This window comes from Tachyglossus aculeatus, chromosome 12 (genome assembly GCF_015852505.1).
Source record: "Tachyglossus aculeatus isolate mTacAcu1 chromosome 12, mTacAcu1.pri, whole genome shotgun sequence".
Lineage (NCBI taxonomy): Eukaryota > Metazoa > Chordata > Mammalia > Monotremata > Tachyglossidae > Tachyglossus > Tachyglossus aculeatus.
The window spans coordinates 43907248-43921207 of record NC_052077.1 but is presented as its reverse complement, the minus strand read 5'-3'; the positions used below and the strand labels follow the sequence as shown (position 1 = coordinate 43921207).

Genomic DNA, 13960 nt, shown 5'->3' with positions numbered 1-13960 from the left:
TTCATCCCCATTTTACAGATGAGGTAACTGAGGCACAGAGAAGTGAAGTGATTTGCCCAGAGTCACATGGCGGAGCAGGGATTTGAACCCATGACCTCTGACTCCAAAGCCCGGGCTCTTTCCACTGAGCCACGCTGCTTCTCTAATTAATGGCATGGGACAACCTCCAGGTCCTTGGAAAGAACTCCCATTCTCAGCCCCTTCTAATAATAATAATAATAATGATGGCATTTGTTAAGCACTTACTATGTGCAAAGCACTGTTCTGGGTTCCAGCCGGCCATCCGGCCACCTAAGAGAAAACCTGAACTTTCAGGAGTTAAATGAGGTTATCCTGCCGAAACCCTCTTAGAGTCGACAGAACCGTGCACCCGCTTTGTGTGTGGTTGTCTACCTTTGAACAGAGCAGAGGCAAAGGGGATGTAGAGGATTCCCTGCAGAGAACCTGAAAGAAATCTCCCTTGAAAGAAACAAAGTGACACACCTCTGCAGTCTCATGGAGTCGTTTAGGTTAAAGCTTCCCCTCCCTTCTCCAGTCTGGTTGACTTGCGAAAAATTATCAGTGTGTCCAATTTAATTGGAGGACAACAAAGGGAGGGAAGCCTCTACTCCGTCCTAATCCTCCTCGACTTCTCAGCTGCCAGCCCCTTCTCCTGGAAACATTATCCAGCTTTGGCTTCACTGACACTGTCGTCTCCTGGTTCTCCTCCTATGTCTCATGCCACTCGTTTTCAGTCTCTTCCATGGGCTCCTCCTCTGCCTCCCACCCTCTTACTGTAGGTAAGGCTCAGTTCTGGGTCTCCTTCTATTCTCCATCTGCACCCACTCCCTTGGAGAACTCATTCATTCTCTTTTAGACTGTGAGCCCACTGTTGGGTAGGGACTGTCTCAATATGTTGCCAATTTGTACTTCCCAAGCGCTTAGTACAGTGCTCTGCACATAGTAAGCGCTCAATAAATACGATTGATGATGATGATGATGATGATTCATTCCCGTGGCTTCAGCTATCACCTCTAGGCAGATGATTCTCATCTCCAGCCCCGATCTCTCTCCCTTCTTTGCAATCTCGCATTTCCTCCTTCATCAATCGTATTTATTGAGCGCTTACTATGTGCAGAGCACGCCTTGCCTTCAAGACATCTCTACTGGGATGTCCTCCTTTCACCTCCAACTTGACATGTCCAAAAAAGAGCTCCTTATCAACACCCTGTCTTCCCCCGACTTTCCCATCACGATAGACAACACCACCATCCTTCCTCTCTCACAAGTCCGTACCTTTGGCATCACTCTTGACTCCTCTCCCTCATTCAACCCACGTATTCAATCTACCCCTAAATCCTGTCGGTTCAACCCTTACAATGTCGCTAAAATCTGTCCTGTCCTCTCCATCCAAGCTGCTACCACTTTAATCCAGGCACTTTTCCTATCCCGCCTTGATTACTGGATCAGCCTCCTCGCTGACCTCCCTGCCTCCTGTCTCTCCCGACTCCAGTCTATACTTCACTCTGCTGCCAGGTCATCTTTATACAAAGTCGTTCATTCCGTGTTTCTCCACTCCTCAAGAACCTCACCTCACCCGGACTCATTCATTCATTCATTCAATCGTATTTATTGAGCGCTTACTGTGTGCAAAGCACTGTACTAAGTGCTTGGGGCAGTACAATGTAACAATAAAAAGACACATTCCCTGACCATAATGAGCTTACAGTCTAGCAGGGAGACAGACATCAATATAAATAAATAAATAGCAGATATACACCCAGACATGAGAAATGCCCTGATTCACCTTCACTTCCTTATCCCAAGGCCTCCAGAAACCCTCTGGCAGGCAGAGCTACGGAGTGCAAACATTCCCAGGAACCACCACTCAACGAACAAAGGACCACTCAGATTGGGAGTTGCCAGAGCTTCCGGGCCCTCCCGGGGTCTCCTTCCGAAGGGTTTACGGGAATGACAGGCCCAACCGGCACCAGGGGAAGGAGGAGGCCTAGATCCAAGCAGAAACAGCATTTGCCTGGAGGGAGGTGAGGAGAGAAAGGGGGGCAGGGGCGCAGGAGGGGGCAGAGAGTGTCAGGTTGGGGCTGATTGAAGGGGGTCTCTGTGGGGTGGAAGGAGTTAAAGTGTGTATGCCCTCAAAAACACTGGGATGCTCCCCAGGGCAAAACTCAGAACTCCGGGATTACATCAGGGACCAAGACCCCAAATCTGACCCCACCTCCCCTTCCTGAAAAGGGGGCATTAGCTGCCTTCAGCCTGTGCTTGGCTCCCAGCCCCATCCCACCCCAGGCCCATGCCCTGCTCTGTGATCTTTATTATTATTACTAATAAAGACCACAGAGCAGGCCATAATTACTATTATTGTTATTATGGTACTTGTTAAGCACTTACTATGTGTCAAGCACTGTTCTAAGCACTGGGGTAGATATAAGGTAATCAGGTTGGACATGGTCCCCGTCCGTCACTGGGCTCATCGTCTTAATCTTCATTTTACAGGTGAGGTAACTGAGGCACAGAGAAGTGACTTGCCCAGGGTCACTCAGCAGACAAGCAGCAGAATCCGGAATAGAACCCATGACCTTCTGACTCCCAGGACCACCCTCTATTCACTAATTCACACTGCTTCTTCTTTACCGTGGCTTACTTGGAACACAGAAGTCCCCTGCACTGAAACTCGAGTGCCACCCTCGGATGCCCACTCCCTGGGAAAACCAGGGGCATCGCCCTGCCATGGTTTTCAGAGATGGACTCCCAGCCTCACTCCCTCATCTCAGGCTTCAAATCAGGACAGAAAAGGCCCCCAAACGGGGCTTCTCAGGCCTATGGCTCCTGTGAAGCCTCAAGCTTGCCCCACGCCCATAAAGTCCCTGCCTCCACATTCAAAGTGAGAAGCGGACATCTCTGTTGCACCCCAGGTTTTCCTGGACACGTTCCGGCCCAGGCCGCAGCGGGTGATCTCGTCCCATTATTGGAGACGGAGCCCACGTCCAGGCCGGGTAACGTGGCTGGATAATGCGAGTCGCAGCAGTGACTTATAGAGTCCCCGGTAATCTCAATTTATTTATTGAGATTATTACATATTTATTACTCTGTTTATTTATTTATTTATTTATTTTACTTGTACATTTCTATCCTATTTATTTTATTTTGTTGGTATGTTTGGTTCTGTTCTCTGTCTCCCCCTTTTAGACTGTGAGCCCACTGTTGGGTAGGGACTGTCTCTATGTGTTGCCAATTTGTACTTCCCAAGCGCTTAGTACAGTGCTCTGCACATAGTAAGCGCTCAATAAATACGATTGATTGATTGATTGATTTAATGAGGAAGGGGCACACCTTTCCCTGCCTTGTCGCTTCCTCTCACCGACAGACAATTAAAGGCAACGACGTGGGAGTGGATACAAAGCCAGACCAGAGTGTGTATTCACAAACCGCCTAGAAAAACAACAGAAGAGTTAGGTTTCTAGTGAAGGAAGCAGGCCCATTAATGCTCGGTCCCAAATGAGCCTCATATCAACTTAGGCTCTTGAGCAAAGTGTCTAATAAAACACCATTTTGTTGAGCCAACCCGCTCCTTGAGCAGAGGACCTTTCCATTTCAGTCCGGCAACGAGCAGCTAAGCAATAAGGTGGGTTTCTCCCCGGCACCTACCTCTGCGTTGTTGTTTCAGGGCTGTTGCAGAAATGAGGAGAGAGAAGGCTAAATGTGTCTCTTGGGGTCGGGACCTCAGACAGACGATCTGGGGGCACCGTCTCCCAGCCCTGGTCTAAGCCAAGAGATGAAGTCCTTTGTCAGAACTGCCCGTGGACTGGAGGGTGGGCCTATTGTCCAGACCAGGGGATCATCATCATCATCATCATCATCATCAATCGTATTTATTGAGCGCTTACTGTGTGCAGAGCACTGTACTAACCGCTTGGGAAGTACAAATTGGCAACATATAAAGACAGTCCCTACCCAACAGTGGGCTCACAGTCTAAAAGGGGGAGACAGAGAACAAAACCAAACATACTAACAAAATAAAATAAATAGACTAGATGCAGCAAGTCCAAGAACAAAGGAACTGTGGACCACCAAAAACCATGCCTGGTCATTTTTTTTTTTTTAGTGGTATTTGTTATTCATTCACTCATTCATTCAATCGCATTTATTGAGCACTTACTGTGTGCAGAGCACCGTACTAAGTGCTTGGAAAGTACAATTCGGCAAGAGATAGAGACAATCCCTACCCAACAATGGGCTCACAGTCTAGAAGGGGGAGACAGATAACAAAACAAAACAAGTAAACAGGCATCAATAGCATTCAAATAGATAAATAGAATTATAGATATGTGCTCATAATTAATAAAATAAATAGAATAATAAATACGTACAAATGTACACAAGTACCGTGGGGCGGAGAAGGGGGTAGAGCAGAGGGAGGGAGTCGGGTCGATGGGGAGGGGAGGAGGAGCAGAGGTAAAGGGGGGCTCAGTCTGGGAAGGCCTCCTGGAGGAGGTGAGCCCTCAGTAGGGCTTTGAAGGTGGGGGGAGAGCTAGTTTGGCGGATGTGAGGAGGGAGGACGTTCCAGGCCAGAGGTAGGACGTGGGCCAGGGGTCGAAGGTGGGACAGGCGAGAACAAGGCACAGTGAGGAGTTTTAGCGGCAGAGGAGCGGAGTGTCTGGGCTGGGCTGAAGAAGGAGAGAAGGGAGGTGAGGTAGGATGGGGCAAGGTGAAGGAGAGCTCTGAAGCCAATAGTGAGGAGTTTTTTGTGGCAGGCACAGTACTAATTGCCAAGGTAGATACAAGATAATCAGGTTGGTCACGGTCCTCGTTCCACATGGTGCTCCCAGTCTTAATCCTCAATTAACAGATGAGGTATCAGGCACAGAAAAGTGAAGTGACTTGCCTAAAGTCACAAAGCAGACAAGTGGCAGAGCCGGGATTAGTACCCAGGTCCTCTTAACTCCGAGGCCTATGTTCTTTCCACTAGATCACACTGCTTTCTGCAGAAGGGTAGGGGAGTGGACAGTGGTTTTCCTCCGAGCTTTTTCCTCAGGGCAGACTGGGGCCCAGAGGGAGCACAGCAGACCAGGACAAGAGAAGAGGAAGAATTGACTAGTGAGCCATGATCTTACAATGAAGCCCACACTAACCTTTGACAGGACTAAAATCCACGCCCACCCAAAATTCAGTCAGCAAGATAAAAATGGAGGCACCGAAGCATACTTCTGCCTGGAAGGGCATCTGGAAGCAGAAGTATGCTAAGCTCACAGCCCCTGCTCAGTCTGGGCCCAGTGGCATCCAGCATGGATATCCAAAGTCTCCAGATAATCTAGAATTAGAACTCAGGTCCTCCGACTCCAAGGCCCAATGGAGCGGAAACTTGGGCCACTCTGTCGTCCCAGAGGATGGGCGGAATCAACGGGAACTCGGTCATCTGGCCCGGTTTAGTGACCTCCCCTCGCCCGCCTCTCGGGATTCCCACTCCCTGTCCACCCCGAAGAACAGACCGGGCTGGAAAGGAGCAGAGACTAAAGGCCAGCTACCTGAGCTGCTTCAGGAAATCCACGTCGGAGTTGCTGTTGATGAGCTTGATGAACTCCTCGTAGGAAGGCGCGTACGTGTAGGCTTTCTTGTGCCGCTCGTTTACCTGGTCGCGGTACTCCAGCTGCGCGAGCAGCGTCTGGTTAATGTAATCAGGGTCACTCAACAGTTCCACCAGCGGCTTCAGCACTGAGGGGAGAGAAAAAAAAAACACAGAACATTTTACGTTGTGAGCTCATTCATTCATTCGTTCATTCAATCGTATTTATTGAGCGCTTACTGTGTGCCGAGCACTGGACTAGGCGCTTGGGAAGTCCAAGTTGGCAACATCTAGAGACGGTCCCTACCCAACAGCGGGCTCACAGTCTAGAAGGGGGAGACAGACAACAAAACCAAACATATAAACCAAATAAAATAAATAGAATAAATATGTAAAAGTAAAATAAATAAATAAATAGAGTCCCGAACGGACGGGGACCATGTCTATTTCTCACCACTGGATTCTTTCCCAGCATTTAGTACTGAGCTGTGCGTGCAGTAAAGACTTAATAAATACTATTACGGTGGGGGGAACGTTGCTCGAGAGAACAAGAATGCTACCTTTCTCATTTTCTACCCCAGGCAGACCTGAGAAATTGCAAGGAATTCAAATAACAATAATAATAATAATTGTTAAGTGCTTACTGTGTACAAAGCATAGGGTACGTGCGAGATAATCACCTTGGACACAGCCTAAAAGGGAACGAAAGCGGGGATTTTTACCTCCACGGGGAAACTGAGGCACAGAAAGGTTAAGTGGTTGGCTCAAGGGCTCACGGCAGGGAAGAGGCAGAGGTAGGATTAGAACTCAGGTTTCCTGACTCTGAGTTCTGTGCTCCTACCACTAGGCTATACTACTACCCCACTATAAGGAAAGAGCGATGCTTCCACGCTTAGTGGAAAAAACCCGGAGCCTGGGTGCAAGAGACCCGAGTTCTAGTCCCAACTCGGCCAATGGCTTGCAGAGTGCCCCTGGGCAAGCCACTGAACTTTTCTGTGCCTCAGTTTCCTCTTCTGTAAATATCTGTTCTCCCTCCCTCTTAGACTTTGAGCTCCTTGTGGGATGACGACAGTATCTGATTTGATTCTCTTGTATCGTCTGTGATGCTTAGCACATAGTAAGTGCCTAATAAATGCCACCCCATCATTATCATAATCATGATCATCATCATCATCATTATCATTATGTTCTATTTCTACTTTAAGCTCCCTGTGGGCAGGGAATGCGCTTTGTGTTTCTGTTTTACTCTCCCAAGAGCATTCAGGGTGCTCAGTAAGTTCCATTACCATTGCTACTTCTGCTACTACTACTTTTATTACTTCCGCTACCTCTACCAATCACTCAGTGGTATTTATTGAACACTCACTATGTGCAGAGCACTGTACTAAGTGTTCGGGAGAGCACAATTCAACAGAATTAGCAGTTTCCCTGCCCATGACAAGCTTACAGTCCAGAGGGGAGACAGACACTAAAAGAAAATACGTACGGAAGTGCCGTGGATTTGAAGGTGGGGTCAGTCGGTCAGTCATATTTATTAAGCACTTACTGTGCGCAAAGCACTGTACTAAGTGTTTGGGGGAGTACAATATAACATCATCATCATCATCATCAATCGTATTTATTGAGCGCTTACTGTGTGCAGAGCACTGTACTAAGCGCTTGGGAAGTACAAATTGGCAACATCTAGAGACAGTCCCTACCCAACAGTGGGCTCACAGTCTAAAAGGGGGAGACAAAACCAAACATACTAACAAAATAAATAGAATAGATATGCACAAGTAAAATAAATAAATAAATAAATAGAGTAATAAATATGTACAAACATATATATATATATATATATATACATATACATACATATAACAATAAGCAGACACATCCCCTTCCCACAACAAGCTTACAGTCTTGAGGGGGAGACAGATATTAATACCTCCTTCCCCTCCCCACAGCACCTGTATATATGTTTGTACATATTTCTTACTCTATTTTACTTGTACGTATTTGCTATTGTATTTATCTTATTTTGCTAATACGTTTTGTTTTTTTGTCTGTCTCCCCCTTCTAGACCGTAAGCCCGCCGTTGGGTAGGGACCGTCTCTATACGTTGCCACCTTGTATTTCCCAAGCACTTAGTACAGTCCTCTGCACACAGTAAGTGCTCAATAAATACGATTGAATGAATGAATGAATGAATAAACAAATAAATGACGGATAGGTATATCCGTATATATTCAGTTTGTACATATTTATTACTCTATTTATTTTACTTGTACATATCTATTCTATTTATTTTATTTTGCTAGCATGTTTGGTTTTGTCTCCCCCTTTTAGACTGTGAGCCCACTGTTGGGTAGGGACTGTCTCTATATGTTGCCAATTTGTACTTCCCAAGCGCTTAGTCCAGTGCTCTGCACACAGTAAGCGCTCAATAAATACGATTGATGATGATGATAGGTATGTTAACTGCTGCGGGGCTCGGAGGGGGAACGAATAAAGGGAGCAAGTCAGGGTGAAGAAGAAGGGAGCGGAGAAGAGGAAAGGAGGGTTTAATCTGGGAAGGCGTCTTGGAGGAGTTGTGCCTTCCAATCTTCAGGGATGCCCACCGTAGCGCCTACCTTTAGTGGTGAGAATTTCGGCCAGGACAGTGCGCAGGCTCACAGACTGGACGTCCTTGGAGGGGAGGAGGCAGAGCACCAGAACTTGGGAGCATGCTTGGAGGAACCGTATCTCCTCCTCTGCATTCCTCAGGCAGGTGTGCAAGGAGAAAGGCCGCGGCTGCTCTTCCTGCCTGGAGAGACGGGCGCGGGGACGGAGAAGGAGACAGAAAGCACAGTCGAGGCTCAGCCGGAGGACAGGCCCATCCACCCACCTCCAATGACCCCAAAGCGGCCAGGCTGAGCGGGATGGACGTCGTAACCGCGGAGGAAGAGGAACAATCGGCCCGGCCTGGTGGATACAGCATGGGCCTAGGTGCCAGAAGGACCCGGGTTCTAGTCCCAGCTCTGCCATCATCATCATCAATCGTATTTATTGAGCGCTTACTATGTGCAGAGCACTGGACTAAGCGCTTGGGAAGTACAAATTGGCAACATATAGAGACGGTCCCTACCCAACAGTGGGCTCACAGTCTGCCACTTGCCTGCTGGGTGACCTTGGACAAGTCACTTAGCTTCTCTGCGCCTCATCTGTAAAAGATGGGGATTGAGACTGTGAGCCCCAAGTGGGACAGGGATTGGGTCCAACCTGGTTACTTTGGAGCTACCCCAGAGCTTTGAATAGTGCCTGGCACATAGTAAGTGCTTAACAAATATCATTAACCGCCCCGAAAAAAACAGTATTGAGTTTGCTGCTAGGCCCAGTAATAGATCCAGGTCCCCACATCCAGCAGCACCCGAGACGGGCTCACTGGACCAGCCCCTGGTCTCTCAGCTAATCAGCCCCTGGTTCCCAAACTCCCCCCAGTCAGTCACTCTCCACAATAATTAGATGGCATTTGTTAAGCGCTTACTATGTGCAAAGCACTGTTCTAAGCGTTGAAGCTAAGCTCCATCCCCTCTCCCTCCCAGTCCCACAGCCCCACCAATTAAACCTCACTAATGAGTCAGGCGGGGGGTCTCTCTCCTCTACACTGTAAGCTCATTATGGACAGGGAATGTATCTGTTGTATTGTTAATAATAATAATAATGATGGCATTTGTTAAGCGCTTACTATGTGCAAAGCACTGTTCTAAGTGCTGAAGCTAAGCTCCATCCCCTCTCCCTCCCAGTCCCACAGCCCCACCAATTAAACCTCACTATCGAGTCAGGCGGGGGTCTCTCTCCTCTACACTGTAAGCTCATTACGGACAGGGAATGTATCTGTTATATTGTTAATAATAATAATAATGATGGCATTTGTTAAGCGCTTACTATGTGCAAAGCACTGTTCTAAACGCCGAAGCTAAGCTCCATCCCCTCTCCCTCCCAGTCCCACAGCCCCACCAATTAAACCTCACTAATGAGTCAGGCGGGGGTCTCTCTCCTCTACACTGTAAGCTCATTATGGACAGGGAATGTATCTGTTATATTGTTAATAATAATAATAATGATGGCATTTATTAAGCGCTTACTATGTGCAAAGCACTGTTCTAAGCGCTGAAGCTAAGCTCCATCCCCTCTCCCTCCCAGTCCCACAGCCCCACCAATTAAACCTCACTAACGAGTCAGGCAGGGGTCTCTCTCCTCTACACTGTAAGCTCATTACGGACAGGGAATGTATCTGTTATATTGTTAATAATAATAATAATGATGGCATTTGTTAAGCGCTTACTATGTGCAAAGCACTGTTCTAAGCGCTGGGGAAATACAAAGTGATCAGGTTGTCCCACGTGGGGCTCACAGTCTTAATCCCCATTTTACAGATGAGGGAACTGAGGCTCAGAGAGGTTAAGTGACAGGCCCAAGGTCACACAGCAGACATGTGGCGGAGCCGGGATTCGAACCCCTGACCTCTGACTCCAAAGCCCGGGCTCTTTCCACTGAGCCACGCTGCTTCTCATTGTTCTTGCCCAAGCGCTTAGTACAGTGCTCTTTACACAGTAAGGGCTCAACACACGCCACTGATTGATTGATGTCAATAAGTCCCCTTGATAAGTCCCCTTCCTTCCTCTCCCCCTCGTCCCCCTCTCCATCCCCCGCATCTTACCTCCTTCCCTTCCCCATAGCACCTGTATAGATGTGTAGATGTTTGTACATATTTATTACTCTATTTATTTATTTATTTTACTTGTACCTATCTATTCCATTTATTTTATTTTGTTAGTATGTTTGATTTTGTTCTCTGTCTCCCCCTTCTAGACTGTGAGCCCATTGTTGGGTAGGGACTGTCTCTAGATGTTGCCAGCTTGTACTTCCCAAGCGCTTAGTACAGTGCTCTGCACACAGTAAGCGCTCAATAAATACGATTGATTGATTGATTGATTGATTGATAAGAGGGTGCAGACTTTCTTTCAAATCTGACACAGAAACACCATCCACTTGGCTATAAACTCGAATTCACGAGCATCTACCTGGAACGCCCTCCCTCTTCTTAACCAACAGACCATTACTCTCCCCACCTTCAAAGCCTTAATGAAGGCACGTTGCCTCCAAGAGGTCTTCCTTGATTAAGCCCTCATTTCCTTTTGCCCCACTCCCTTCTGCATCACCTGGATTTGCCCCCTTTATTCACCCAACCTCAGCCCCCCGGCGCTTATTTCCATATCTGTAACGCATTTATATTAATGTCCATCTCTTCCTTTAGACCGTAAGCTCACTGTGGGCAAGGAATGTCTATTTTATTATAAGATTATAATTATAATTACATTATAAGCTATTTTATTATTATTTTATTTATTTATTAAGGAGTGTCTATTTTATTATCCTGTACTCTTCCAAGCGCTTAGTATAGTGCTGTGCACACAGTGGTTTGTGAAGAACTGCATAGATCAGCGGGGCCTGAGAACAGGGAGATGAGGAAAAGAAGGAGGGGGGAGAGGTGTAAGTAGCAGAGAAGCTGCGTGGCTCAGTGGAAAGAGCCCGGGCTTTGGAGTCAGAGGTCATGGGTTCAAATCCCGGCTCCGCCAAGTGTCAGCTGTGTGACTTGGGGCAAGTCACTTCACTTCTCTGGGCCTCAGCTCCCTCACCTGTAAAATGGGGATTAAGACTGTGAGCCCCACGTGGGACAACCTGATCACCTTGTATCCCCCCCAGTGCTTAGAACAGTGCTTTGCACAGTGTAAGCGCTTAACAAATTCAATAATAATAATAATAATAGTATTAGTATTATTATTATTGATATTATTATTAGTACTATTATTATTGATATTATTATTAGTACTATTATTATTGATATTATTATTATTATTATTAAGTCCGAGCGAGGAGCCAGAGTGGCAGGTAGGATGAGGAATGGTTAAGGCCCCTTCCAACCCATCAAGGTTCAAATCCCAGTTCTGCCACTTGGGTGTTGTGTGCCCTTGGGCACTTCGCTTCTCTGAGCCTCAGTTACCTCATCTGTAAAATGGGGATTAAGACGGTGAACACAATGTGGGACAGGGACTGTGTCCAATGTGATTTTCTTGTATCATCCCCAATGCTTAGTACAGTGCCTAGCATGTATTCATTCATTCAGTCGTATTTATTGAGCGCTTACTGTGTGCAGAGCACTGTACTAAGCGCTTGGGAAGTACAGGTTGGCAACATATAGAGACAGTCCCTACCCAATAGTGGGCTCACAGTCTAGAAGACAGTGGGCTCACAGTCTAGAAGACTGTCCTTAATGAATACTATAATTATTATTATTATTATCTAGGGCCCAAGGGTGGGCCCAGGCCAGTTGCTCTCTCTATTCTCCCCAAGCGCGTGGTAGCAGGCTTTGAACATCATTCATGATGTTCATATATGTTGCCAACGTGTACTTCCCGAGCGCTTAGTCCAGTGCTCTGCACACAGTAAGCGCTCAATAAATACAATTGATGATGATTCATGATGATGTTTGTTAAGCGCTCAAGCACCGCTTTAAACACTGGAGCAGATACAAGTTAATTACAGGGGACGCGATCTCTGTCCCACATGGGACTCACGGTGTGAGTAGGAAGTAGACTGTGAGCCCACTGTTGGGTAGGGACTGTCTCTATATGTTGCCAATTTGTGCTTCCCAAGCGCTTAGTACAGTGCTCTGCACATAGTAAGCACTCAATAAATACGATTGATTGATTGATTGATTGAAGGAGGACAAGTACTGAATCACTCTGTGAGGCACAGAGAAGCTAAGTGACTTGCCCAGGGTCACACAAGAAGGTAACTGACAGAGGCAGGATTAGAATCCAGGTCTCCTGGCTCTCAGGCCCGTGCTCTTTCCTCTAGGCTTGGCTGCTTCTGCACAGTCGGCGACTCTGTCCATAGAAAGCACTCACCCAACTCAGGGGATAATAATAGTAATAATAATGATAGCATTTATTAAGCACTTACTGTGTGCAAAGCACTGTTCTAAGCAGTGGAGAGGTTACAAGGTGATCAGGTTGTCCCACGGGGGGCTCACAGTCTTCATCCCCATTTTACAGATGAGGTCACTGAGGCCCAGAGAAGTGAAGTGAATTGCCTAAAGTCGCACAGCTGACAATTGGCAGAGCCGGGATTTGAACCCAAACCCATGACCTCAGACTCCAAAGCCCGGGCTCTTTCCACTGAGCCACGCTGTTTGAGGGGATGCGGATGAGGCGACGCGGCGAGGTCGCCCAGCCCTGTCTCAAGGGGGCTGCTATGGATTTTATCTCACCTATGGATTTTATCTCACCTAAATCCATAGGAGATCACTTATGGTTGGAGTTTCCCATTCATGTCCTGGTCAGAGGCCAGGGGAAACCTCATAATAATAATAATGATGGTGTTCGTTAAGTGCTTATGGTATTTGTTAAGTGCTTACTATGTGCCAAGCACTGTCCTAAGCACTGGGATAGATACAAGGTCATCAAGTTGCCCCACGTGGGGCTCACAGTCTTGATCCCTATTTTACAAATGAGGTAACGGAGGCATAGAGAAGTTAAGTGACTTGCCCAAAGTCACGCAGCTATTTATTCTATTTATTTGAATACGTTTTGTTTTGTTCTCTATCTCCCCCTTCTATCATCATCAATCGTATTTATTGAGCGCTTACTATGTGCAGAGCACTGTACTAAGCGCTTGGGAAGTACAAATTGGCAACATAATTCTAGACTGTGAGCCCGCTGTTGGGTGGGGACCGTCTCTCTATGTTGCCAACTTGGACTTCCCAAGCACTTAGCACAGTGCTCTGCACACAGTAAGCGCTCAATAAATATGATTGAACGAACGAACAAACGAAAAGTGGCGGAATCGGGATTAGAACCCATGACCTCTGACTCCCAAGCCCTCGCTCTTTTCACTAAGCCACAGCCCACTGTTGGGTAGGGACCGTCTCTACATGTTGCCAACTTGGACTTCCCAAGCACTTAGCACAGTGCTCTGCGCACAGTAAGCGCTCAATAAATACAATTGATTGATTGATTGATCGATCGATCTAGACATGCAAAGCCTGTAAAGGAAGTTAAGCAAAACTGAAAGCCAAGCCCGCACACCTGCAGACTAGCTCAGAACAACGGCCGTCGGTGATTCGACCTGGCGACCCGCAGCTCCGGGGGGCTTTTCTCCGGCAGAAATGGAAATTTTGGAAAGGACAAGCTGGGGATAGTAGCCGCCGGGCCAAATTCCCGGGGAAGGAGTGAATATTCCATTCAGAAACTAAATATTTAATCAACTTCTGTCTTTCATTTATTGCCTCCTGCTACCAAAGACGCTTCACTTCAAATACTCATAAATGCCCCGTTGAGATATCCTGTAATAGTTGGAGTCGGACATGAATTG

At 47.1% G+C, this 13960-nt stretch overlaps 1 protein-coding gene across 2 annotated transcripts in view; it reads right to left on the bottom strand.

Annotated features, from left to right (window-relative positions):
• The window catches only part of SNX25 (sorting nexin 25), a 108142-nt gene that overhangs the window by 53815 nt on the left and 40367 nt on the right, over positions 1 to 13960 (bottom strand). Inside the window, exons 3-4 of one of the 2 annotated variants that reach the window (XM_038755331.1) lie at positions 8176 to 8348; positions 5523 to 5709 (exon numbers count right to left, since the gene is read on the bottom strand). In XM_038755331.1, coding sequence (XP_038611259.1) covers positions 5523 to 5709; positions 8176 to 8348 — 360 coding nt within the window. The remainder of the gene's footprint in view (positions 1 to 5522; positions 5710 to 8175; positions 8349 to 13960) is intronic. The other variant, XM_038755332.1, reaches the window with a different exon arrangement.